Genomic DNA, 26,769 nt, shown 5'->3' on the forward strand with positions numbered 1-26,769 from the left:
CAAGGAAACTGCCTGAATTTAGCTACTATCTTCTAGTTCTGTTAATAAAGCACAGACCGTAATTCTCACAATCCAACAGCTGCATTAACACAGTCTGGTTAAATCATTAACCCCCGAACAATTTCAACTTCAAATACAGACAAAAGATGCATGTTGTCTTTGGTAATATCATATACTGTATATACTCACATAAGCTATATGGACAAAGATATTGGGAGGGACACCCTCTTAAATGCTAAACCATATATCCATATTAAAGAACTTCGATTCCATCTCTGTTGCAACAGTTAAAGAGGACTTTCTTCTGTTCTGAAATGACTGTCCACCTGATGGGTTTTAGTGATGAGTGTTTGGCTCAAAGGTGTTCAGCTGGGTTCAGTTCTGTGACCACTCAAGTTCTTCCATACTCGGCTGAATCAAACATTTCTTTTTGAATCTTGCTTTGTGTCATGTTGGAATTAGAGGAACACAATTCTCCAGATTGTCATTATATGTAGCATAAAGTTTTGCATTCGGATTTATGAAAATTTTTCTTATTGTATGAATGTGTTTCATGAAGACACTATGAAGACACCGACTTTATCAATTTCCCTGCAGTACTTAAAAAAGAATATCTCAACACGAACACAAATGTTTATCTTTAACATATTAATAATCTATCGTCATAAACTTCAGACCTTTTGCACCCAAAGGAAAACGTCCTTCAGATGGTATTAATTGAGATTCAACGACGCCATTATAAATCAATCACAGCATGTAAATGCTGCACACTGGTGCAATCTATCTATGCATTGTGTTGTAGATACATGAACGGGAATCTGTGACATAATCGGAAGGCATGACTGCGTTGGCCAACGAGCTGCTGACTAATCGGCTTGACAGTAATCGCATCATTAAATTATGAAATAGCTAACGTGCTGTAAATCTCACTGTTGAATATGTATTTGTACTGTATGTGCTGTATTTTATTTGGTGTTCAAAAGGTTATTGCAGTTCTTGCAAATATGCTGCGACATCTCAATGTCCATTTCTAGGTTGATATTTATTTACAAAAACACAGTGGCTTTGTCAAAAGATTGCTTTCACTCTATTCAATAAAAAATTGGTGCTGAATGTGTGTTTTTTACGATTGTGGTATCATAGTCCTGTTTGATGGAGGTTTTTTTGTTGTCAAATCATAGGAAACATGTATGGTTTATTTAAATACCCATATACTGTTTGTATCAAAGATCAAATAATTATATATCATGTATTATACAATTATATACTAACATATTTTTATATAGAAATAAATTAAACATAACTATAAGATTTATTAAACTGTAACACTTTACATTAAGGTGCTATTTGTTAACATTAGTAAATGCATTAGCTAACAATGAACAATTTAGTTTGTCAATATTTATCAATCCCATTTAATGTAAGTTTATGTCATTACAGTTATTCAGTGGCAACGTTTGATTTTAATAATGTTTTAGTAAATGCTGAATTTAACATGAACTAACACGAATTAATGCTGTATTAGCATTGTTCAATTTAGCTAATGCTTTAACTAATTGTCAAAAAAATAGTACCTTATTGTAAAGTGTTACCTATTAAACCTTAACCAATATAGTAACATTGTAAAAGTTATAAAAATGTTTACTTCTGCCTTCAAAACAGCTTTTTAACTATCACTAAGGCTGTGTGGTCTATTGGTTACTGCGGTTTAACAAAATTTTAATAGACTAAAAAGTCAAATTGTGTTAAGAAGTATGATAGCCTAAATGAAGTCCCGCCCTTTATTAAAGAAAAACGCGGGGTTAACATAAAACAAGCATTATTATTATTAACCCATACTGTGTGTGAGAATCTATAAAACACCATGAAAACAACAGGGAAACTTAAATAAAGTGCGAGAGATACCATACAGAGTTTTCCCATGGTAGGCAATGTCTTTAATGTCATTCTGTCATAACCTTGCATTTGTAATCCTAATCAAAAGACTCTTGTATCACTGCGTCTCGTAACAGAGTGCCGCCCACTTACTGGATGACGACTTGCTGTTCTGAGATCAGCAGACATACACACAATTCACAGGGCTAGCAGGGTGTACAATGTGAGCTTCATGGAGGAACGACAGACAAACACATCTAAGCAGTGATGGAGAAGGTACAGGTCAATGACAAGTGATGCATAACGTAACTGGTAAGATGGTGGGACATTTGCACTGTACTGTGCCACGTACTGAAGACCTCATTGGGTGTCAAAGATCAAGTCCTTACAAGAACACACTAAGTAATTGTCACGTGGAGACCAGTAGGCTCATTTTTAGAATCATCAAAGGGAGGAAGGAAGAAGAACAGGTAAGAAAAACAGAGAAAGGAAGATAGAGAGTTAGAAATCAAAACACAAATACCACTTTTTCACGGAAAACGTGCCGGTACTGACTTGAGAGATGGATTGTGATGATGTAATGTACCACGTTACTGCATCATCTCATCCAAAGAATCAGCGTCATATACCGAGTGATAACATTTACACGAGCACCAGCACCCTGTCAGTGGAAAAGAGGTAGATGAGACCTACATGAAGAAAGAACTATAAAAGGGTCTAAAGTGCAGCCCTGAGGAACCAAAGGAGAGCATCTAGGCATCACAAAGAGACAAGAAAAGAAGGAAGAATAAAGAGAGGTGTGGGGAGACGAGAGAAATAAGATAAAGCAGTCGAGAAGACATCGGGGATGGGACAGACGGGTGCTACTGCAGCTAGGAGTGAGCGCAGACGCGGCCGATCTCTCAGTTGTTGGCATCCCCTCCTTCGCTGTCCTGCTGGTCGCTGGTCCACAGGGTGAGGTTGTCCCGCAGAAGCTGCATGATGAGCGTGGAGTCCTTATAGGAGTCCTCGTTCAGATTGTCCAGGTGGCCGATGGCGTCATCAAAGGCCTCCTTGGCGAGCTGGCAGGCCTTCTCGGGCGCGTTCTGGATCTCGTAGTAGAACACAGAGAAGTTGAGCGCCAGGCCCAAGCGGATGGGATGAGTGGCCGGCATGCCCTTGCTGATGTCGAAGGCCTCCTTGTAGGCCCCTTCGGATGATTCGACGGCAGAGGCCCTCTTTTCGCCGGTGGCGACCTCGGCCAGGTACCGGTAGTAGTCGCCTTTCATCTTCAGGTAGAAGACTTTGCTCTCTACCTGGGTCTCGTCGCAGTTCTTGATGAGGTACTGGTCCAGCAGGGTCAGAACATCCTGGCACACGGATTCCAGCTCCTTCTCCACGGTCTCTCGGTAGACACGCACCAGTTCAAGCTTCTTCTCGTTGCCATCAGCCGCCGTCTTCTGCTCTATGCTGGATATTACGCGCCAGGATGACCGCCGAGCACCCACCACGTTCTTGTAGGCCACGGAGAGCAGGTTGCGGTCTTCATTGGACAGCGGCTCATTCAGCTCTGTGACCTGATGATGCGGAAAGGAAGGGGGATGTTGGGTCAATACGAGTCTAGGTTATCGGACAATACACAAAGGCTTCTGGGTAAATCAAATAGTAGAAAAAAAATTGCAGAACCGAAACCAAATTGATACGCATCGTTATTCGACAATACATTTATGTAGATGATAAAAAATGTATTTATATCCTGGCATATAAAATAAGTTTAGTGTTTAAAATGGGGAAAACATGACGCCACCTTGTATATTAAGACTTGAATGAAATGCTAATATGACCAAAGTGTAACCATGGTATTAAAACGGGCGGTTACTACACTTTTACATGAATAAAACCACGGTCAATTCAGTCTATACTGAAATCTGTCATTAATAAACCCACTGATGCAGACAACGAAACATCGTGCATCCCCCATGCAATGTCGAGAAACCTAAATACGCGGAATACTCCAATGTCAAACTGACGAAATAGTCAACCATACAGATAAATGTTGTTTTATGGTTTACCAACAAATAACAATATTATGACAAAAGCATCCGCGTCCAGAGTACAATGACTGACTGACTTCCATCCTTTGTGCTCGCATGTCAAAGCAGACAGCTGATGCTGCGCTGCTGCTTGACATAATGCGCTTCATTTCGCCGCAACCGAGCACGAGCTGTTAAGCGTGATTTCATCATATAACACCGTTTATCGTTTTAATACTGAGGTGTATCGTTTTATCATTCGCATCTTCTCAGAGAGACGGTGATGCACAATGGCTGAGGAGGATGTCTTAGCGCCGCCCATGTTCATCCACCGCAACGATTGATGCGCGCGATATTGAACCGAAACCGACGATATGTGCGCTTTCTGTACCCTCATCCGCCCTTTCCCGTGCGCGATTCGTCATGACACGGCCATTTCATACACGACAAAGAGATCTCGTTCGTGACAAAGGCGATTTAGCTGCACTAGACATTCAAATCCTCCCTCGACGCCTCCGGTTGCATCTAATGGTGCATTCAAATAGATATGCGTTACCAATAATGACCCACCAGTTTCATCGCAGAGGCCATATCGTCGTAGCGCTCCGCCTGCTCCGCCAAACGGGCTCTTTGGATCAGTTGCTCCCTGTCGGCCATCCTCTCTGCTCAAAGACTGTCGGTCGGTCGCACCGGGGTTCGGTCGGTCGTCTCGCACAGCAGCGCACACGGGCTAAAGAGCGCGCGCCCCGGTCCGCACACACAAGAACGAGCAGAATCTGAAGCGGCCGCGCACGTGAGGGTGGATCCGCGAGTCGAGGCTTTGAGTCGCAGATCGGGAATTTTCGTCGATTTGAGTGTCGGTTTCTATACGCTGTCCCCTCCCGGCCCTCTCTCTACGAGTTTCGCCTGGCTCCTTTTTCGCTCTCCGCTTTCGGCTTTGTGGGGCACTGCTCCGCGAGCGTCCTGTCAATCCCGGCGAACAGGGTGGAGGGGAGGTGTGGTGGTGGGGGGTGGGCGCGCGCGCGCACTCGCTGTATTTCAGGATGACGTCATTTTCTAAAAATAGCCGCGTGCCCTGCAGGCGCGCATCTGCGCACTGATGTTTGCTGCATTGTTCGTTGCAGCGGTGCACGGCGCATGCGCGCGGACGGAGACTCTTCCGCATTCAAATGAAGATGCTTGAAACGCTGATGGAAGAATAACGGGATGCGCGCACGCGGCTCTCTTCGGTCAATGTACACGCGACACGCGTTTTAAAAGCTAAGATAGGTCAATATTTCATCCGTATATGGTCGACAGTGGTGTGACTTCTGAGGGTCAGAACATTGGGATTTAACGTAGCCTAATCCTTTTGACCTTGGGGTTTAATCTACAGGGTCAATTTAAACAGCAGCATAGCAAGTTGAACAAGTGGAGGCCAAAGATAAAAATACCTTTCAACATGAAACGGATAGTTCACCCAAAAATGAAAATTACTCTCTAGTTGTTCCAAACCTGTATAAATGTCTTTCTTTGCTTGAACGCAGAGAAAGAGATTTGGACAAATTGCTTGTAACCAAACAGTTCTTGGACCCCTTTGACAACCATAGTAGGATAAATTACAATGGTAGTCAAAAGTGCCGAGAACTGTTTGCTTCCCTACATTCCTCAAAATAAGTCAGTTTTCCTGCTATTGGGAGTCATTGGGGTCCAAGAACTGTTTGGTTATATGCATTCTTCCAAATATCTTTCTGCGTATTCATCAGAACAAAGACCATTATACAGATTTGGAACAACTCGAATCATTTTTCTTTCTGGGTAAACTATGGCTTTAATTGACCCTTTATAAGCCCACCTCCTGAACACTGTACAGTAATATGTGTCCATGCATAAAACAGACATTAACTTTTAGTTATGCAGTGAATAAAAGGACGTCAAAAGCTTATCAAAGTCAACTGTAATATGAACAACCTTATTTGCTACCAGCGATTGGAAACAGTAACTTAAGTGAACAGACCAATGATTCTACCACTTAGTATCCCCTCTATTATGACCTCAATCTATATGTAAATGCATTAACGTGAAGGTAATAACATGAATTAACATTGGACCAAATACAGGTGTCAGTATGAACTTATACACATTTATTAGCGAATGTGATGTGAATAATTGATGGTTCCACAGCATGCACGTCCTAAAGTCTTAATAAATATAAAATTATAATTTTTCTTTAGCTTTTAGTATGAATTTGTTGGGTTTAAGGTTATCAATAAACTAGTGCACTCTTAAACGTGGACCAGCAGTCAAACATATTCAACTTCGGAAAATGGAAACAACGCTGGTCCAGCATAACTTTCGGTTGCGTTAGTATAACATTACAGAAACGTTTGCGCAAAATACAACCAACAGACCATTTAAAAGTGAATCAAAATGTGAACCGAATAACTTTACGATTTTATTATAGGCTATATGTAAGATTAAACAATAATTAAATATCTTTGCTGGTCGAGAAGCTTTTCTGGTTTCAGTTTATTTACATCGTGCAAAGTGGTCTATAGTCTCACTTCCACCAAAATGAATCAGCGTTCTTTTATGACATCAATCTGCACTTCAGCTTCTCATCATATTCATGGCTTTTAGTTTAACTAAACGCTATTGACTATTTTAGGGGGGGGGAGCTACTCAGTATCCACTCCTGACTTCCTGTTTCATAGAAAATTATATCTAGATATTTTAAGGCACTTAAGTGGGTCTTTACACATTTTTAAGAGTTGCTTTTAGGCACGATTAATCATTGTAAAAAATGGAAGCCATTTTTACAGTGCTGTTTAGACCACAGCTTACCAATGGGTCAATTAGCAAATTATTATTTTTCTGTACAGTACAGTACAGTGTGACCTACCATTCAAACCCAATCAAAATCTGTAATGGCTTCAGGACCAAAAGGTGCATGTTAACACTGTAAACATACATTATGACTCATCTCTCTCAATGTTGGAGGATGACGCGATTGGCTTTATTTATCTCTGATTAGATGGTCGCTGCAGTACATTAGCTCTCGATGCAGAGGTGCGCTGTTTCTCTCACACAGTATCTATTTCCTGTCCTCAGGGGGCACTGGCATTCATTTTCTCCACGCAGCTTTCCCAGAAGGTCACCAGTCTATTATCCTTATTGGCACAAAAGTCTGTGAAATCTCGTAGCAGGCGGTCCGCCAGTTTCTCGTCCCCCAGCACTCCTGTCCTCCAGGCTTTGGTCAGCATTGTATTGTAGGCCCAGTTGTAGCCCACCCGATCCTCAGAGCCAAACAGGCTCTGATTGGCCGAGGCAGTGGAGTTACGGCGCCTGCGCTGTCCGCTTGAGTATTTCCTTTTTGAGTAGGGCAGCTGAAGAAAAGCTGTACCTGGAAGAACACAGGCAGAGAGAGATGGGGAGAGTAAAATAAAAGGTTTTCAAAGTATTTGAAGTTCAGTTATAAGAACGTACCTGTTACATGGATGTATTGTGGCTTGTTCTCAGATTGAAAGTTGAACGCTGACGTTGAGAACTTGTCTTGAACAAAGCCAAATCTTCAAAGAAAAAGTTAAGTTTTGATTTAAATATGAAGGATGCATGATATATGGCTGTTACAACGTGTCTACACCGGGCGCGGCACTACACGACACACAGTTTGTTCTAATGGGATTGTCACATCGCGCCGCATCCAATTCAAATTATAATGGTTTTGAATGTGTTTCATTGTCTTTTGCCGCGTCCGGTGTAGACACGGTATTAAGGTGTTGCAATGTGTCACAACATTTCTAAATTTTAAGTTAGATTTTTGTACTAATGCTATAGAGTACAACACTTAAAAATATAACATATGTTGTCTTTACCTGTATAGTATGGCCTCCTGAAACAACTGCATTCTATCCCAGTATGTCTCCGGCTCAAACCCTAAACAAATAAAGCAGCTCTATAACTGAGAAAATGTTGCATTTACGCAGAAATCTACATTCTGTCACATTTTATTCACCCTCATGTCATTCAAAACCTGTATCTGACTCTTTCTTCGGTGGAAACCAAAAGAAGATATTTTGCGAAATGTCTGTGGTTTTGTATCCATACAATGGAAGTCAATGGGGAACAATGATGGTTGTCTACTAACATTCTTCAACATTTATTTCTTGTGTTCTGCAGAAGGAAGAAAGGCCTACAAGCTGACATCACGATGAATAAATGGCGAAATAATTAAAATTTTGAAGTGTTCTATCCCATAAACGTTAAAGAAATACTTTGAGTTGTTAGCTTATAGCTTATATCACATGATTATATCTTAATCTCCAAAATATTTACCTGACCTCTAGCAACACTGTAATACATTCAGTATCGTCTCACCCTCAAACAAGTTATCACTGCCCTCCTTCAGTAGGCACTGAATGTTTAGGTGGATAAACAACTGGGCACGCAGAGGATCACCATACAGGTACGATGTCAGAGCAAAGGGCACCTCCAACACGGGTACGAGCAGGAAGCCACAAGACGCTGCCTTTCTGTGCCAGCCTTGCACCTAAAACAATTCAGTGCTTTAGTAGATGACTGTCCCTGACATTATAAAAACGTCATTCAGGACTATTTGCTCACCATTTCAAAAAGTACGGCTGCGGTGACAGCCATCCAGTGCAGCTTGATCTCAAAGGCAGCATTGAGAGAGAAGTTGCCATGGTAATAGCAACTGCACCATTCCGTCCGATCGCTGCGATTGTTCACATCAACGTCCAAGGTGACTGTTTTCTGCTCAGGAACTGTGGCAGCTGCGAGGGGCGGGGGACGACAGAGAGAGCAGAAATGGCCGAGAGGATGAAATGACATTGAGGTCAAGTAAGTACTTGTGATAAATTTTAAAAGAAGCGTCATGCTAAATACTGACTGTGAAAAAATTAAGAAAAGGATCAAATACATATTTCATGAGGAATCAAGCTTTGCATTGCAGCAAAATACGGAAAGCAAAAATACACTAGTGGCCAAATGTATTTGAATAAAGCATGCAGATGTCGATGTTCGAAGTAGGACATCACTTTTGGCCACTGCTGTTCTGTATCAGTAAGCAAAGTAAAATAAGCGTTCCTCAGGTTTGGAAACTAAGCAGGAGCATCATTGATTCCGCAGCGAGAGGACAGGTGGAGGAGAGCAGGAAGAGCCCATACCACAGCACTACTGGACCACAGCCACTACGACACCACAGCATGCACTACATGCTACACACTACATCATCAAAACCCACATCTCCATGTCAAATCAGATTTGGAGAGGTAGATAAAATCAAACTGGCAGTAGAGCACATGCACCATCACACGGATAACCAAAACCCAATTGTCATACTAGCAGAATTATAAACATTGTTTATGCGTCAATCAGAGTGATGATGATCCAAAACATTCTGTCATCATTTATGCACCCTCAAGTTCCTCCAAACCTGTATATATTTCTTTGTTATGTGTAACACAAAAGAAGAATGATGAGAATGAAAAATGTGGGAAACCAGGGCACCATTCTGGGTTCTTGACTCCTATAGTAGACTATGATAGTCAATGGTGCCCATAGCTGTTTGGTTACAAACATACTTCCAAATGTCTTTATTTGCGTGCAGTTTAACAACAAAATGTATACAGGATGGGAAAATTTTTAAGGGTGAATAAGTTATTACAGAAGTTTTATTTTTGAGTAACTATCCCGCGGTGTACTACTATTTTCTATAACATCATGCAGTCCTGGAATAGAGGACGGTCACACAAAGTCAGATGAATAAGACTGGCAATAGAGAAGTTTATTACCATTCTTGCATTAAAAGGGAAGAAATATAATGTCAACCTTATTGTTAAGATGTTAGCAAAATGGAGTGGTGCCGACATGGCATATTTAGATCAACTGAGAAGTTAGCGCCGCACTGGTTCCCTCGACTGAAAGACTTTTGGAAGATCGTAAAAAATAAGGACTTTCAAATGAACACAACATTTGTTACTTTTGAAGCCTGAACACAATGACCTGAAGTAAAAAGCTTACATGAGGCTTACAACAGACTTCACTATGGTCACTTCCACCAAGCCTCCAACAACTTTTTCAAATTTTATTGAAAACCTGTTCCTTGGTAAGTAATTACTCCACATTTGAAAGATTTGTACCCATGTTGTGTTATTTATGAGATTTAGATGTTTAACCTCGCTTTTAGCGACTTGTTAGTAACCGCCATTTTTAAGACACAATAAAGCACAGTTTAAACATTCAAATATTTTGAGGTTTTTAAGGCGATTTCCCAAAAACACATTCGAAAAACCCAAAGACTTTCGGGCGATGGAACGGGAAGTGCAAAAATGCTGACTAGTTTTCCAGGGTTTGCATACAAAAATATGTAATCATTGAGGAACGCCATAGTAGAAGTTTACAAACATATAACAAGTGCATATTTATGACTATTTGGCTGTTGGGTGACTAGTAAACGGTACAGATGACTGTATTAATATGACAAGAATAGGTCAGGTTGTGACTTTATGTGACCGGTTCCCTCTTCCTGAACTTTTAGGGGAGGAAGTGTAGCATACAGCCTTACAGGGCGGAGCATGCTTGCTCTCGGGGCTGAACCGGCTGTGTATACCTAGCAGTGCAGCAGCCTGGCTGCGTCCTCCAAAGCTGCGGCTGAAGGAGCTATGCCTACTTGCGTACGAGGCCGGCCGACTGGGCAGCCAGGGAAGTAAGAAGGCAGGTAAGTCGCAGGGTCGACGTTCCTCCAGAACAAACGCCACCTCAAACCACTTTCTCTGGAACATGGCTAAGTCCTCCAAAGCTGCTGCAGACCACACGTTAGCTCCAGCTGGTGGAAGGCCTGTGGGATAAAACATCCATCACCTGATACACTTGGATAATGTTTGCATTGACTGGATTAATACCTCTGTACCGTCAAGTCTCTTCTTACCTTTCTCAGAATCTTTGTCGACAATCCGGTAAAGGTAAAAGCCATAGACAAACGTCCGCATGGCATCGCCAGAGGCGTGAGTAATCAGACCATCATCCAGCATCTTCTACAGGAGAACATGGGAGATAGCATCAAGTTTGTTAACACAAACATACAGATAACCGGGAATTCTGCAACTTGTATGCACTACCTGCATGATTTCTACGGCAATTCCCTGCGTAGCCACATTCTCCACAGTGCTGACCAGCCAATGTACAACCTCGGCACTGACAAAGCAGTTTGGCGGCAGGCCTCGCTGCTCCGGTAAGAGCTGCACTCCGGTGCTGTAGACACAGGAAGTCAATTTACTTCACACATGGGTGACATAATGGAGGACTAATAAATATTTAAGCATACGAAGGTTCTCACGTGGGATGTTTAATGGCTTCCAGGATATCCATCAGTGTGGAAGCCGAGGACAGGCTTAATCCACCGGACCCTGACTGCCCACTGCAAAATTAACATGTTCTAGATAGAATATTCTTCAAACAGGGCTGTTCTCCTGCTGTCAGGATGATGTGTTTTCTTACCCACTCTCTGAAGTGGTGCCCGGCGTTGGGTCTCCTGTGGACTGGGATGCGGCAGCTATTCTCTCACCTGGTTGGTTGCTTGCTTTGTCCATCAAGCCACCCTCAATGGGATTGGCGGTGACCTGTTCAACTGGAATCTGAGGATTGCAGTGAGATTATGTCAAATTGTGGTCAAGCAAGCAGGAACCAGAACATTTCAAACGAACCAGTTTCTAGTTTTAAGTCTAAAAACAGTAGTGCACATGCATTTCTTTTATTATTCCACAGGAATGGTGCAGTCTTATACTACAGCATGTGTCACAGTGATTAATACGTCGAATGATGTGCTTTAATCTAAAAGAAGCATTTTATATAAAATAAGGTTACACAGACATGCCACTTCCGATATGAAAAACAGAGAAATGCAACACACATACATGCACACGCCAGACAGCTTCCAGAGAGCAGAGACAGTGACTGACCTGCGTGTGACAGATGTAGGAGGAACGTGGACTACGAATAAAGTCCAAAATGAAGGCAGCGTCCTGTCAGCATATTAGGAGGAAAACACCAGGAAGAGAGAAAATAACCCCAAAGATCAAAGCAAGAATAAAGCAGTTAGAATAAAAGGCAAACATCAAACAGGGCAAAGAGGGAGCAAGAAAAATGGAAACCAACTGCAAACAAAAACCTTTATGCAATAGATAGGAAGATAGAAGGACTCACAGAACTATAATAAGACAATAAAGTAAAACGCACAACAAGTGCTGAGCAATATATTTCCAAGACATTTTATATTACTTTTCATACAGAGAATGTGAAGCTACGTCACTCCATGTTGATTGTTCCACCATCTTGGAAGGATAGCTGCTAGTGCTTTTGTTTTTCTTGTTTAATTAGGAAATAGGACTATGGTAGGTCAGTCATGCTGTGTTAAAAACTGCAATAGCATTACAACAGCATTAGGAAAAGCCTAATATTCTTTCACTTTCGATTTCTCCATATATCAAATAAAACAACTAATGGTACATATTAAAATAATAATAGCAGCGGAGTACGATCCTCCCAAGATGGCGGCGCCACTGCAACATAGGGTGACGCCAACTTCTCATTCTCTGTAAAGAATTAACAAACCATCATAATATTGCAATGATTTGAATACTATTCAATTAATTATGTCCCAATAGTACTGTAGATATTGATGTTTTGTTAAAAAGGTGATCAAAATTGGGATGTTGGATCTAGATTCAGTGAAGTGATTCAAAACACTTACTTACTGAAAATTTGCTTCCTTTTATGGTAATCTCATGCTGTTTTAATATTATATTAAATAAAAATTGAGGTGAGATTCTTGAGGTCGTATAGTTACAAACTGTATTGAAAAATGCCCTGACTGTATACTGTATTTTAGTTTATTTAATCTATTCGATTAAAATATTAACGGCTGATTAACGCCTGTTGGGTCAAAATGGTCACAATATAGAGTTTCATAGAAGCTTGTTTCATAGAATATTTGTCACAAATATTTAAATAAGCTGTTTTAGATGGATATTTTGAAATTCTGTAAATCTACAAATAAAGTACAGGTGTATAAATAATAATGGTTTCTCTAATCTTTTTTTCTATAACCCATCTTTACTGTAAAAATTAATATTGAGATATAAATATTCAACATATAATATTTTTTTTGCCATACTTCAATCATCAAACCGACCATCATGAAACAAAATGAGAGGGCAAGCCATAAACGTTACACAAATTAAAGGAAGTAGACAACAGCACCACCTGATCAGCGGTCTCGGGCTCTCACCTTACGGGGGCTGTCGACATAGGTTGTTGTCAGGGCAACACTGGCAGCTTCACTCAAAGGTCCACATGCTTTCCCAGCATGCTGAGCCGCAAGCTGCTGCTCTTCTAAACTCCTGCAGATCAAAGACATCAGAAAAAAACCTGGAATCTCTAGCATTTCATCAAACACTTAACATATGCAGAACTAGTCTGAATCATACTATGTTCGGTACTTGGTTCTCATTGATGCTGACATGCTTTATTTTCTGTCTGCTCTACTCACTTCTGTGTCTGGTCTAACTCCAAGAGTGCAGAGAGGGCAGAGGTGCCTTTTTTGCCCACAGGGGGCGCTACAGGCTCCGGGTTATAAGATGACAGGGTTCCTGTCACCTGGAGACTTTTTATGACGGCTCCTTTCTATAGTAAAATAAAGGAATGTATAATAAACACATTTTGAAAATGTTAAGATCAACACATACATGTCTTCCAAAAGCCATCGAATAGCTCTGTGTGACGAACAAATATACATTTTGCTGTCTAATATTTATATTTATAAAATTAACAAATAATAGCTACAACAAAGGGGACATTTCCAGTGAATAAAATTCAGTCTGTTCCTCACACATTGTATTCAATGTGGCATTCAGAAGATTATGAATCAGATGCATGAGGGTTTTGGAGCTTATCTAGTAGGCCTGCACTCACGCGGATAATTCGATCAGATCGGTGACGACGTCGGATCCTGTTCAGACCTTCTAAAAAGCGAATAAATCCATCCAAAAGACACCAGTCCCCGGTGCCAGAGGAACCATCGCGCACTGCGCCCGCTCCCTCCCCATACACGTCCCAGTGACCCTCGCCATCCGCCACTCGCCTGGCTCCGCCTGCTGGCAGTAGCAGGAAACGTGTACGCCAGAACTTCAAAGAATCAATAAGACTGTGAAAGACAGAGGGGAAAAAAGGACCCATTATGAGTGAAATAATGATTCAGAACTTAGACACAAAGGCCAAAGGGTCAAAAGAAATGATTTATTTATTTTATTCAATGATGTAAAGTTAGGATGGAGATATTTCATATACTTTAAAAAGCAAAACAATTCACTAAACAACATCATACAAACATCCATATACATAAATATTGTATCGTCAGATTTCCGCTCTGTGAGTTGACTGTGACGCAACTAAATCCACTTGCCTGAAGTCCTCAGATCCAGCAGAACAGATGTACTGATCCAGATAGTTCCACTTGTACTCCTCCAGCCGCTCGTGGCTAAACTCGACCCAGAAAGGCAGGAAGTGGGCGTCTGCGTGCGGAGGGCAAAGATTGTAGTTGTACGTAATCAGCGAGGATTCATATGGATACCTAACAACAAACAAGAACACGCACGCGTATCTTTAGAAGCTAATATTACATCAAGGTAAACAAATATTTTAAAAATATATATTTTTGTTAATAGAGGTATGGAGAGACTGACTTTGGGAGGTAGCGGGTGACTGTAATAATCTTATCTTTAAGACACACTTTATGAAAGGTTCTGGCAATACTGAGCCAGTACAGACACTCCTCTTCTTCTGGTTTACGCCGGGACACAAGTCCTGAAAAAAAACAAGCCAGAGGCAGGAGGTTTAAGTCAACTATCTGTCAACACAATACTTACTGCATGTGTAATTGCCTGCACAAAAAAAATTGGAAGAATGCTTGTTACCAACAGTTCTTGGCCACCATTGACTACCATAGTACTGTAGGAAGAAAAAACCTAAAGGTTTGCCTATATTCCTCAAAATATCTTCTTTTCTGTTCAACAGAACCAGGAAATTTATAAAGCAAGTTTTCCTACTATGGTAGTCAGTTTCTTTCACTGTGTTCATCAGAACAAATACATTTATACAGAATTGGACTAACGTGAGGGTGAGCAAATGAAGAGCATTTTCATTTTCAGGTGAACTGTTCTTTTATTCTGTTTCCTATATAACAATTATTTAGCAAAATAAATGCAGAACTGTGGACGTCCAGAAGTACCTCTGGAATAGAGTGGGCTGCTGCTGAGGGGCGGGGCCATAGCGGGCTGCGGTTTCCTGCTATTGGTTTGTACGGTGATCTGGTACCCCTGCATCAGTCTTTGACAGATGAACTCTTCAAACACATGATGGGCCGTCATCACGGGAGACTCGTCTTCACGCCTGCACATAAAACAGAGTATGTTTTAAGATTGTGTTTTACTTACCATTTTTCTAGGCATAGGCTTCATTTAAAGAAACAGTTCACCCAAAAATAAAATATATCTTTATTTATTTACTCTTGTGTCATTCCAGACCATGACTTTCATCAGCACAACACAAAAGAAGATATTTTGAAAATTGTTGGTAACCAAACAACACTGGACCCCATTGACTTCCGTTGTATGGACACAAGACCACAGAGACATTTCTCAAAATATCTTCTTTCGAGTTCCACAGAACAAAGAGTCGTATACAGGTTTTTAATGACATGAGGGTGAAAAAATGATGACAGATTATTTGGTGAACTATCCCTTTAACCAATATTGCTCATGGCTTAGATCAGAGGTTTTCAAACTTTATAGGCCCTTTTCACAATTAACTTCCGCCTTTTCGCAAAGCAGTGTATCATCTTGCAACGAACAAGAACTTCTGTTTTGCCATCGCGCTGGAATTTAAAACCGGTGAAAAAAAACTGACAGAACTTATTCAAGTACTTATCCTAGCACCTTCGCTAAAACAAAAAGAAAAGAAAACACGTTCAACGAAGAATTTCTATAGTTTATCTAGCTTTGATCTTGTCATAAGCGACAATTGTTGTTTCTAAACTTAAATAGTTTCACTTTGAGGTTGTAAAAAGAAATACAACAATACTTTCTAGAAAGACACAAATATAAACATAAATTCTGGTCACTATTCATGTAGCAAAAAAGCAGATAAACACTTATTAAAAAAGGTTTACATTCGTCTTGTCACACAACGTGGACCTGGATGTATGTGTCAGTACCTCTCCAGGTCAGTGTGGGGCAGCAGGTCATAGCAGCCCTCCGTGTAGTCGTTCTGCAGGGTTTGGCGGTCAGGAAAGTAATCGGTAGTGAGGGGAAGGCACGCAGGAGTGGTGAGGGACTTCCAATCCACCCCCACCGTACAACAGAAGCTAGGCACTGTCGGGGGGGCAGACAGCAGCAGGACTTCAGGTGCACCCCACCACACACACAAACACGTGCCACGAAGACACAATAGATCGCATCCGAAACAGCATTCACACATGGGGTCCAATGAGAAGATCGAGTGTAGAAAGGAGAGATGGGGGGCAGAAGGTGCAGTCGACAGAAGATCCAGTCAGACAGACATACACGCAAAACAACAAGAAACAAGAGAGGAGGTGGGAAGAGAAGAGGAGTGTGTTACCATCATTGTCGTAATTAAACAGAAGATTACAGTGACTACGTGCAAAATGAACACATGCATGGGCACTGTGATGTCATCGATGAGTAATAAGTGTGAACGGCCATCACACAACTGGCAAAAAAGACGGCCAGTATCGTGCAGTCAAGGCATGCGTGATAATCGTTGAGTATAGTGTCATTCAATATACAGTATGCTGGTGATTTGAACAAGATTGTGAGCATGAGGGAATTCAAGTTTGATATTTTATTGAAGAGAAAAGGGGAAGATCAAAATCGTTGGGGGAATAAAGGAATCCCAAGGGAAGGATTGGTGCGAAGAGAGCAAGAAATCCCAGTCAAATCTCAGGTGGAAATTCACTAAAACAAGTTGCGTGAGATGATAGCGCCATTTAGTTGAATGGCATCCAATTCACGATTGCAAATGTAATGACTGCAACAAATGGATATACAGTACGTTTAACAGTACTCGATGATATATTTCTTAATATTTTAGATTTTGTTCTAGAATAAAACAAATGGATGGTCTTCTTCCTGCCCAAAAAAAAAGCTGGATCTGAATAGAATATTGTCAGTGTCTTCTGAAATCTCGGATGTCCAATTTTTGTTGTTTTTCAGAAAATGGAAAAAACACTTTTTCAATGAGTAAATATTTTGTTGTCAAAGTTGACAAACACTTTTAATGCTTTTTGTTGGTTGGATATTTGAAAAACTCAGTGCAAACATAAAAGGTGACATCATAATGAAATGATCACAAAATATGGATATAGGAGGTTTCAGAAGGACAGCGACGTAATCTAAAAGGGATGTAACAATATTAAAGTATCAATGTATGAACGCTAATACCTCGGTATTAAGTCCACTATATCACACAATATCTAAAATAACAAATGATGGCTTGGAAACGGGCCTTAAGAATCCTCTTTTCTTTATCCTCTAACCATTACTGTTGCTTAGAGGTATGAGTTACAGTATGAGATGGGTTGAATACCTAAAAATCCCTTTTATAAAATAAAATAATTGCACTAGATTGACCTTGCAATATGTAACATCTATCATTTTTATCTATAATGTTAGGCCAGGAAGACGTTCCATACAGTCATGTGACAACGATAAAACTATTTTGCTATTGCGATAACACGAAATCGCTAATATTGTTACATTTCTAGTATCTTATACTCAATATATCACGGTGGCAACACTATAGCATTACATCAGCAAAGTGACATTTGTGAATTCAGCAATGTGAACTTTAAGCCTCATCTGCAAAGATCTCCTTTCCCCCAAAAACATTAATGAGAAATATCCATACATTTAGAATACTGATCAAGTAAAACAACCTGAAACGTTGAAATACTGATTTTTTCCCCCCGCCTCTGGTAAGTTTTGTGGAAACAATATTGTGCGATGTGATGACGCAACTGTTAAGTGAATTTCCCCAGAGGTTGTGGACCACCTTTGACTTTCACCCGAAAACAACAACAGCCACTCAGCTCCTATGATAAGATTTTAACACGCCAGCTGAAGATACCCAAGTGACCTTTACAACCTTCTAAAATATAAAGAACAGTCATTTTCCCTCCAATTTGAGATTCTGACCATAAGCGTGCAAAAATCAAAAAGGTTTTTTAAAACCCTTATTAAAGGGGTTATATGACACGGCTAAAACGAATATTATCGTTTGTTTTAGATGCAATGCGTATTCCTCGATTTAAGGTTAAAAAACACTTTATTTTCCACATACCGTGCATGTTTGTATCTCTTCTTTGCTACGCCTCTCTGAGGTGTGCTATGATTAGTTAACCAGTGCGTAGTGATGGAAATGTAACGGCTCTTACCATATTTGGAACATCAGGTTCCAGAGCAATTGTACTGACGGACGCAACATTTTGGCGGTCTTAGTCAAATCATACCACAAACTGATTGAGATTTGTGGGGGTGAGGTAACACGAAGCGTTTCAGGCAGGTCTGGGTGAGCATTCGCTTTAAGATAAAAGATGCATTCTGTTCCGACACTTACATTTTTGCAATTTTATGTGTCTAATACATGCATGGGCAACTTATTAGTCTGTGTTCACATAGAGCGCGAATGAGGCGTCAAGCGCGAGTGATTTACATGTTGAGACAATGCAAAGACGCGATAGACGCGCTTGCGGCGCGAATAGCGCGAATGAGGCGGCGCGAATGACGAGAATAGCGCGAATGGAGCGCGAATGCCGCGAATTGCGCGAGTTGAAAAATCTGAACTTTGCCGAAAATTCGCGCCGCGTTAACCAATCAGGAGCCTGCTCTAGTAGTGACGTAGACGACGTAGCGAGCAGAGGCAGAAATACAAAATGGAGGACAAGCTCATCTCAGTGTGTGGACACCCGGAGCTATATGATACGTGTTCATATTTTTATAAAAATAGGAATAAAAAGCATCTTGCTTGGAAGAAAGAGAGTGAGGAGGTCGGAGAATCTGGTAAATTGTAAAACATTTTCGTGAAGCGAATTTCACTCGCGAATGACGCGAATAGCACGAATGACGCGAATAGCGCGAATGACGCGAATTTCACACGCGAATGAAGAGAATGAAACGAATTTCACGCGCGAATGAAGCGAGTAAACACAAAATGTTCAAGCATCCAACTACTCGCGAATAGCGCGTTTTTGAAGCCTCATTCGCGCTCTATGTGAACACACAGTGACACCCCAAAAACACAGAAAAACACGTATTCGCGCCATATGACCCCTTTAAAATATTCAACAGACCAATGATTTCTGTGCAAAATATTAATGTTTTGTGTAAAAAACTTATTTTAGGATTTCGTCTCCATTCTCTTGTACATGTGATGTACAAGAAAGCTTTCTAGGTCATTGTATGATTGATTAAAACTCACTTGGATCTGAACTGGTGGAATAGTCTTCAAAGGAACTATGGTTCACTGGCGTTCCTTCAAAAGACAACACTTCTAAATAAAAAAGTATTTAATATTACATGCTTTCTGTGAATTAGTATAGTAGTGTGTAAATGTGATGTACCAATGCTATTGCTACTAGCTGGGCTACAAGAGACATTGTCAGGACCTCCAGTGATGTACAGCCCATTTTCTCCTGTGTGACGGGCCGATGTCCGCTTGCTAAAACACACGCGGATTTAAAATTTTGAGCATCTGTAGCAGGTTTGTGTATTGTTTTCTGCTAATAACCCTTCATCTGTGACTAACCTCCCTGTGGCTTCGTGATAGGCCAGTTCCAGCAGCTCTGCAGAGGTTCGAGCAGGATCTCTCTGCTCGCTGCCCTGCAGCTCTGCCATGTTCTGCCTGGTCTGGTGATGGATCTGAATGGCCTCTCCAGAAGGACCTTGAACAACAACACACAAACACAGAATAACAAAAAAAGGTATACACCGGGATGAGACACTAAATGGTATTTTACCAAAGCAAAACTGCAAACATAATGTATTCAGAAGATTTCAAATTTATTTATTGAACAAAGAGAGTCTTTCATTTACGAAACACAAAAGAAGATATCTTGAGAAATGTCTCAGTGGTTGTTTCCATGCAATGAAAGTCAATGAGGGTCAATGTTGTTTGGTTACCAACATTCTTCAAAATATCTTCTTTTGTGTTTTGCAGAAGGAACAAAGTCACACAGGTTTGAATGACTTGAGGGTATTTACTTCATTTTTAGGTGAACTGTGCCTTTAAGAACTGATACCAGGTGGGCTACATGCTCGCTCATGGTCCATTCTTGACTCCTGTTTCCATTTTCTCTCTTCTCATATTATTTGCTGTCATTTCTTTACTATGCTGTCTAATAAAGCTAATACAAAATATTTTTTTGTATTTCATCACCAGGCTTGTGGCCAAAAAATGCCTAGCTTAAGTAACAAAACAGTCAAAACATGTCCCTTACCCACAGGAAATGTGTGCATCCAGCGTCGCCGGTTAGAGGTAAGTTTCATAGGCATGCGTGAGGGTGCGAAGGGGTTGATGAGGGCCCTCTGAGGTGTGTAACCCCCCGGGCGTACGTGCAGGGTGGATTCAGCGCTACCCACCGTGAAACGGCCTGGAGCACTAGAATCCCTCTGAGATTCCACCATCTTCTCCAGCAACTCTGAAACAGCCAGACAAGCAGGTGTCAACTCATGTGCATCAACATAGGATGGAATGACATTCTCGGCTTCCGTACCTCTTGTGCAGCTGGTGTACCCCAGGGAGCTGCTGACCTCGTACTGGCCCTGAGCAGGCCGTGGGATGAGCAGGATGTTGGAGATGTGGCCCAGGCTGTCGTCTGACGCCAGGCTCCTCTGTTCCTCTGGTCCCGTGGGTCTGATGGGAGGAGAGCTGCCCACTACACCCCCGCCCACATCTGCCGAGCCCCAGCTTTTCCTGCTGGCCGATTCTCTCTCTCGACTCGACCTGACACACAAATTATCAAAGACTTCTTCCTTTTCTGAAGCCCTTTGGTGGCAAAACAGACATTGATGTCAAATGGAAGAGAGGGGAAACATGGAAAAGCGTGAACTTTTGTAGAAGGACCGTGAAGACGAAAGAAAGAAATGCAGAGAAGAAAGTACATAAGGTGAGCACCTGAAGTTGGTGGATCTCTGGGCTCTTGAGGGTCCAGGAAGCCTGAAGACCTGAGCATCGTAAGCATCATAGTCCACCTGGATGGGAAGACTGTTCTCAGCATCTCTGGGAGCACAAAGTACTGAGACAAAAATGGATCCAGTCAGATTACATTAAACTATAAGGTATGAAATGATGAGCAAAGCTAATAATTACTTACTATGTTCTTTGCTGAATCTGGCTTTCTCAGCGTGAGGCTTAAATGAGGAAAGATGAGAAGTTGTTCATTCAAGCATAATAAATATAATTAATTTCTTTAGTTGAGATTGTGAAATGTCAGTGGAGTTGTGATTTTTCTAACCTTTTTTCCAGCCAGCTTGATTCTGGGTGTAAAGCAGCTGCAAGAGTTTTGGCTCTTTGATGTGTAAAAGCTAAAAAAACATTAGGTTTTCATTTTTTTTATTTCATACCGACTTTAAATAGAGAGATACAGGGTTTCTGCCCGACAGTGATGATATAGAGTCATTGGGCCGCCTTTTGGACTAACAGAGGACTTGAACCTAAGCGACCCTAGCAAATATCTAGCAACAGAACCCCTTTATTTACCACATCACCCCCTCACCACAATATATCCTGGGGCGGCAAAATGAGGAATTACATAAAATCTCACCTGTGGTTGATCCAATGTGGCAGGTTATAGTCATCTCCGATTCTGGAATCTCCAGGCACTGTGCGATTGTGTAACTGTGAAAAATGACCAAGTCTGATTTTTCAGAACAAGCGTCACATGATAATGTTACTCCTTGAGATGGTCGTTACGAACCTTAAAAAGTGGAACAGCATGAAGGGGCTGCTCTCCCATACAGACCAGGTCTACACCAATACCTGTAAAAAAAAGTATTTAGCACCGTTAGCATTCAACTCTATGTTTGCAGATCAACAGTGAACGTACTGCACACTCACTTACCGTTGTCAATCATGCGCTGTTTGGTGAGGATCATGATTAAGCGGTCCACCTCGAACACGCCCACTCCTGGAGTAATGACCACAGACATCTGACCAGTCCGATCAAAGTTACGGTTGATGTAGTGCTTGTCAAACACTGAAAAAGACAAACACAACATTGATATAAACACAGGTTTTTTTCACATATATGGGACTTTGGGACAACATGTAACATACAGTATTACGAACCGTTGAAAGATAAGTTGATGGCCTCGAGATAATTTCCCTGAGCAGCAGTGGAATTCTGTCCGCACGGGAATCCGTCTGTAAAATTGAGACTTGAGATTCAAAATCCAGCCCCTTGACTTCCTCGTAATAGTTGACGTTCTCGGCATACGCACCTGCTCCTTTAAGACGCACCAACACAGGATACTGGATGAAGAGCTTCTTAATGGTGACCAGCAGTGATGTCCACTCATCGCGTCTTTCATTCTGAGCCACCACTCTGAACCACCAACACAAGAGTACAATGAGACAGGATGTCACAAAAAGGCCTCTGATTCTAAAAGTATAGCTTCAAGCCTGACCTGTAAAAATCTTCATGGTAACGTCCCTCGTCGTCTTGCCTGATTGATGCTCTTTGGATCTCAGGGAACTCTTCTACATTCAGAAATAAAAGCAATGACAGATTCTGAAAATTTTATTTGTGTCAAATTTTCATTATTCAATTGCTGTGCTACATAACATTTTTAAGAATTTCAAACAAGCACAACAAATGTAACCATTGATTCAGTATGGACAATGATGTTTTAAAGCAGTACAGCGAGAAAGAATGGGGGGGCTTAATTGTTAGGAAATGAAGGCACAATGCGAAAATAAAAAGGTCTTTATTTGGAGTATTTACATGTTCGTACGTTTTTTGAAATACATCCCACCATTAATGCATTATTGACCTAAAAGCAGATAAAGAAGATTTAAAATTGACTTTGTTTAATATAAAATACTTACCCGCTGATTTTGCGGAATAGAAGGTACGGGAAAAGAGCACGACTGTGACCTCATGGCTGCAGTTTTTCTCCTAAAAATAATGGGATAATATTAACAGAACAAATCTCAAGATGCCAAAGCAACCCCATTACACTACACGTAAACAAAATGACACGCTTAAAACATGTCATTACTGATCAGTGATAAAGTCCTTCACTCACTTTCCATTTGGCAAAGAGATCAGAGAGGAAACCATTGACAGCTTTTTCAAAATAAAGGTCACCTGTGAATGAAGAGGGCACCTTATACTGTCTCTGTTATATACAGTCATAGTACAGATAAAAACTTCACAGTTTTTGTCCAATAAATGTCAGATATTTTCATGGAATTTCTTGTGATTTTTTTACTTCTGGATAAGAACTTTATAAGATGATTTAAAACAATAATTTCTAGTCAATTAAATAATTTACAGAAATATACAGACACACATACATGTATATACTTAAGAAATATTTAGATGTGTATTTATATTTTTATATTTATATATAATTTATAATATATATATATATATATATATATATATATATACATATATTTTTCTTAAAATTATAAATGGTTGTGTATTTATACAGTATAAAATTTATATGCAGTACACACATTATGTAAACAAACACTTTTATTTAGCCCTAAACAATTTAATTCTTATTTTATTACCTTATTAATAGTTTTCTTATTTTCATTTAGATGTAATGACCGTTCCAGGTCTAGTAAATTGCCTAAATTTCATGTTGTTCATAATTTTGTCCTATAACAGTAAACACTACACAGGTTATCATATGCTCAGAAGTTTTTTTACCATAGATATCAAAGTCCCACATCTCACAGCTCATCTGAATAAATATGTAAACCATCGCTGATGTGGACCTAAATACAACCTGGATGAAAGAAACACTTGTCATGATATCCAAAACAGATACAAATGAATTATTACGGCATTTTCAAGACAATGTTCTCACCCTTGTGTCTTCGCTAATGTAGCCACAGGTGACCTTCTCTCCTTTTACCCACAATTCACTGGCCTGGGCCCTGAAAATAAATGTTTAAGATTATTAGATAAGATTCAACTTTATTGTCATCACACACATACAAGTACAGTGTAACGAAATGTAGTTTAGAACCAGAAGTGCGATTGGCAAGTTCAGGGTATACAGTTTGAATAAATACAGAATACAATATAAGGAAAATATTATACAGTGGGCATGGACTATGAAAATATGACAGACTATACACAAAATCATGTTATATGCATTACCTGATGCCTGCAAACTCTACTTTCTGTGTCACATACGCACATGTGCTCACCTGATGGAGACACAAAGCCGATATTATGATTCATCAAACATTAACACATTATGTCCATTTGAAAAGGATGAGCAAAAGACCGATGAAGTGACTCACTAAACTCTTCTTCAGTCTCCACATGTCTCCTCGGCCAATGTACTGATCTTTAAAGGTGAGCTCAACAAGATCCAGAGTCACATCCTGTAACATTTAAACTAGATTGAGGTTGTGCTGCTTTATAAATATTGTCCCAAAGTCTCTATAGTATCCCATAGCTTTATTTACTACAGTCACAGTTTGTTTCAAAATCAAATACCTTTGGGTCCACAATGTTGATGATGACATCCTGGTAAGCTCGCAGTTTGAAGGCCTGAGCTACTGTCTGATCAACACTGATAGTTTCTGTTGGAAAATATAGAAAAGTCACGCGAGAAGTTAATGCTGGGATGTAGCTGGATTATAGCAAGTAGGGTAAATTAAGATTTAACTAAAAGATCACCTTTCTGTAGATCTTCTTTAAGGCTCTTGACCTGCAACAGCAGAGGACTAAGACAAACAGACAGGAAGAGTGAACAGCTATGAATTTTAAAATAATATGAATACGTACAGTCCACTGGGTACAAAAGTCTGTAACTACATTGAAAAACTGGACTTTCTGATTATTTGAACGTAAAAGAGAAATATTTATAGTTTTAGGACATTATACAGTAAAAACATGTTATTACATATAATGAATAAGCTATACGCATTCATCTACACTGTTTTAGGTCTCCAGTCATATTTGTGACACATCCCATGTAAAAATAGGTCAGATTGTCTTGCTTCTGTTGAAGCACAAAATATTTGTGGTGGTTTTTGGAACATCTTACGTCATGGTAAGTGATCATCACCAGCAAAAGGGGGTCACACCCAATGCATTTTAGTGGTCTCAGATTTAAAGACACTATGCATGTTTCCAAAAATCAATAAACCCCAAGAAGCAGTGGTTTACAGTGCATTTTATAACAGCTAACGGCGTTGTGAAACATATGCACCATTATAAAATGCACCGATAACCCACTGCTTCGCGGGGCTTATTGCTTTTATAAAACAGTTATTCCATACGCTCTGCAAGGTTTCACAAAATAAAGTGATGTAATGCGATCAGCAGTTATAAATCTGGGTATTTCATAACAGCAAGGAACTCGGCTCATCCAATCAGAATTAAGGACCAGAACTGACCTTTTATAAACCGATTTTAGACTCTCCAGTGACATAAAATCAAAAGGGAGTGGGTACCCACCTGTACTCATCATTTGGGTGTGCGATCTCAACGATATCTCCCAGTTTAACCTGAGGAAATACCTTTGGATTCATCATCAATTCATGATCTGCAGAGAAATATTAAGTGTTTGTAAATGAGAGCAGACATACACAGCCGACATTGTATGAAGTCAATAGTAGTGGCGGTGGTTATAATAAATCCACTTTACACATTTTAGTGGGGTTTCTTTACAAATACCATTATGAAACATGAGCTGTTTAAACACATTACACAATGACTCATGTATTGATGTTTTATTCATGTATTGATGTTTTATTGGTTGCCATCTGCCTGGTAACATCCCACCAACAGAAGCCCAACACATTACCGGTAGACATTATAGCTTCCATTACAATTCCCATTATAATCAACCTGTAATGGTTCCTATGTTTGTTTAGCAGGGAAGTAGCTGTTCAAACCAACTGAACTATTGAGCAGAAACTCACCGCTTCCTCCAAAGCCCTTCTTGTGCACCACGAGCTTGTAGGACCTGTTGGCCTTCATGGTTACAGTCATTGTGATATACAGTATGTAGCAGATATTCAATCATAAACTTAACACGTAACGGGTCCGACACTCCACGTACTACACTAGAGTCTCCTTGGCTGCTTTATCGAGTTCGCCATGATATAGACGTTTCAAAAGCTACGTGCCTAAAGTCTTTAAAGTGCTCAGAGACAGCAAAGATGAAGTACACAAGTCAAACGTATGCCAGTATATCATCCTGCCGATTGTTTACATGTCTCGTGCTGCGTTGCGTTCTGCAATCTCGCGATTGTTCCGGTGCAAAGAGCTTGTCACGAATCGCTCTCGCGGTACTTTGATGCGGTCTGCGCCATCTACAGCACATATTTACCCGTTTTATGTGTATCGATTATCATTTTCAGTTTGCAATCGCATACTTTAACGTTTATCTTTAATGAAATAACACTGCTGGTATTTGAAGTAATAACTGAGTGACTCCTTCGGGTTTGCTCACAGAACGCGATGAACAGCGCCGCCTAGTGTATCGGAGATCAATGCACGCCACAAGGGTATATGACATTATTAGATTAGAAAATCTGTGAGAATGTTTTTTTCTGT

General features: G+C 40.4%; 2 protein-coding genes across 7 annotated transcripts; both read right to left on the bottom strand.

Annotated features, from left to right (window-relative positions):
* Positions 1-1,296: 1,296 nt before the first annotated feature.
* On the bottom strand, positions 1,297-5,000 carry ywhah (tyrosine 3-monooxygenase/tryptophan 5-monooxygenase activation protein, eta polypeptide). Its single transcript, XM_079448394.1, has 2 exons — positions 4,458-5,000; positions 1,297-3,431 (listed from the first exon to the last, which is right to left on the bottom strand). The coding sequence occupies exons 1-2, from the start codon at positions 4,542-4,544 to the stop codon at positions 2,778-2,780; spliced, it is 741 nt and encodes a 246-aa protein (XP_079304520.1). The 5' UTR covers positions 4,545-5,000; the 3' UTR covers positions 1,297-2,777.
* Positions 5,001-5,682: 682 nt separating this feature from the next.
* depdc5 (DEP domain containing 5, GATOR1 subcomplex subunit) lies at positions 5,683-26,675 on the bottom strand. 6 transcript variants are annotated; one of them, XM_079448871.1, is made up of 42 exons: positions 26,133-26,675; positions 25,666-25,753; positions 24,883-24,929; positions 24,700-24,785; positions 24,501-24,584; positions 24,355-24,404; positions 24,059-24,128; positions 23,899-23,977; positions 23,264-23,325; positions 23,064-23,133; positions 22,643-22,715; positions 22,457-22,560; positions 22,305-22,379; positions 22,078-22,212; positions 21,934-21,995; positions 21,781-21,854; positions 21,472-21,541; positions 21,331-21,367; positions 21,132-21,252; positions 20,731-20,960; positions 20,455-20,655; positions 19,764-19,899; positions 19,579-19,676; positions 19,437-19,490; positions 16,156-16,312; positions 15,172-15,332; positions 14,627-14,747; positions 14,347-14,514; positions 13,857-14,088; positions 13,435-13,568; positions 13,174-13,285; positions 11,846-11,908; positions 11,385-11,521; positions 11,224-11,304; positions 11,006-11,138; positions 10,816-10,921; positions 10,498-10,725; positions 8,490-8,659; positions 8,244-8,415; positions 7,742-7,802; positions 7,353-7,435; positions 5,683-7,269 (listed from the first exon to the last, which is right to left on the bottom strand). In XM_079448871.1, the coding sequence occupies exons 1-42, from the start codon at positions 26,200-26,202 to the stop codon at positions 6,974-6,976; spliced, it is 4,791 nt and encodes a 1,596-aa protein (XP_079304997.1). In that variant the 5' UTR covers positions 26,203-26,675; the 3' UTR covers positions 5,683-6,973. The 6 variants fall into 6 exon arrangements, with proteins under 6 accessions (XP_079304997.1, XP_079304998.1, XP_079304996.1 ...); XM_079448872.1 differs by having other exon boundaries at positions 10,558-10,725; positions 16,156-16,339; XM_079448870.1 differs by having other exon boundaries at positions 16,156-16,339.
* Positions 26,676-26,769: the final 94 nt, after the last annotated feature.

The sequence above is a fragment of the Barbatula barbatula genome, assembly GCF_947034865.1.
Source record: "Barbatula barbatula genome assembly, chromosome: 24".
Classification (NCBI taxonomy): Eukaryota; Metazoa; Chordata; class Actinopteri; order Cypriniformes; family Nemacheilidae; genus Barbatula; species Barbatula barbatula.

What these genes read in the sequence shown, in the direction of transcription:
- ywhah (XM_079448394.1), bottom strand. Translation starts at nt 4,544, where the DNA reads ATGGCCGACAGGGAGCAACTGATCCAAAGAGCCCGTTTGGCGGAGCAG. An exon ending in TGGCCTCTGCGATGAAACTG is followed by an intron (nt 3,432 to 4,457) that starts GTGGGTCATTAT and finishes CCGCATCATCAG; the next exon opens with GTCACAGAGCTGAATGAGCC.
- depdc5 (XM_079448870.1), bottom strand. Translation starts at nt 26,202, where the DNA reads ATGACTGTAACCATGAAGGCCAACAGGTCCTACAAGCTCGTGGTGCAC. An exon ending in AGCTAGTAGCAATAGCATTG is followed by an intron (nt 19,491 to 19,578) that starts GTACATCACATT and finishes TGTCTTTTGAAG; the next exon opens with GAACGCCAGTGAACCATAGT. An exon ending in CCTACATCTGTCACACGCAG is followed by an intron (nt 11,522 to 11,845) that starts GTCAGTCACTGT and finishes TGCAATCCTCAG; the next exon opens with ATTCCAGTTGAACAGGTCAC.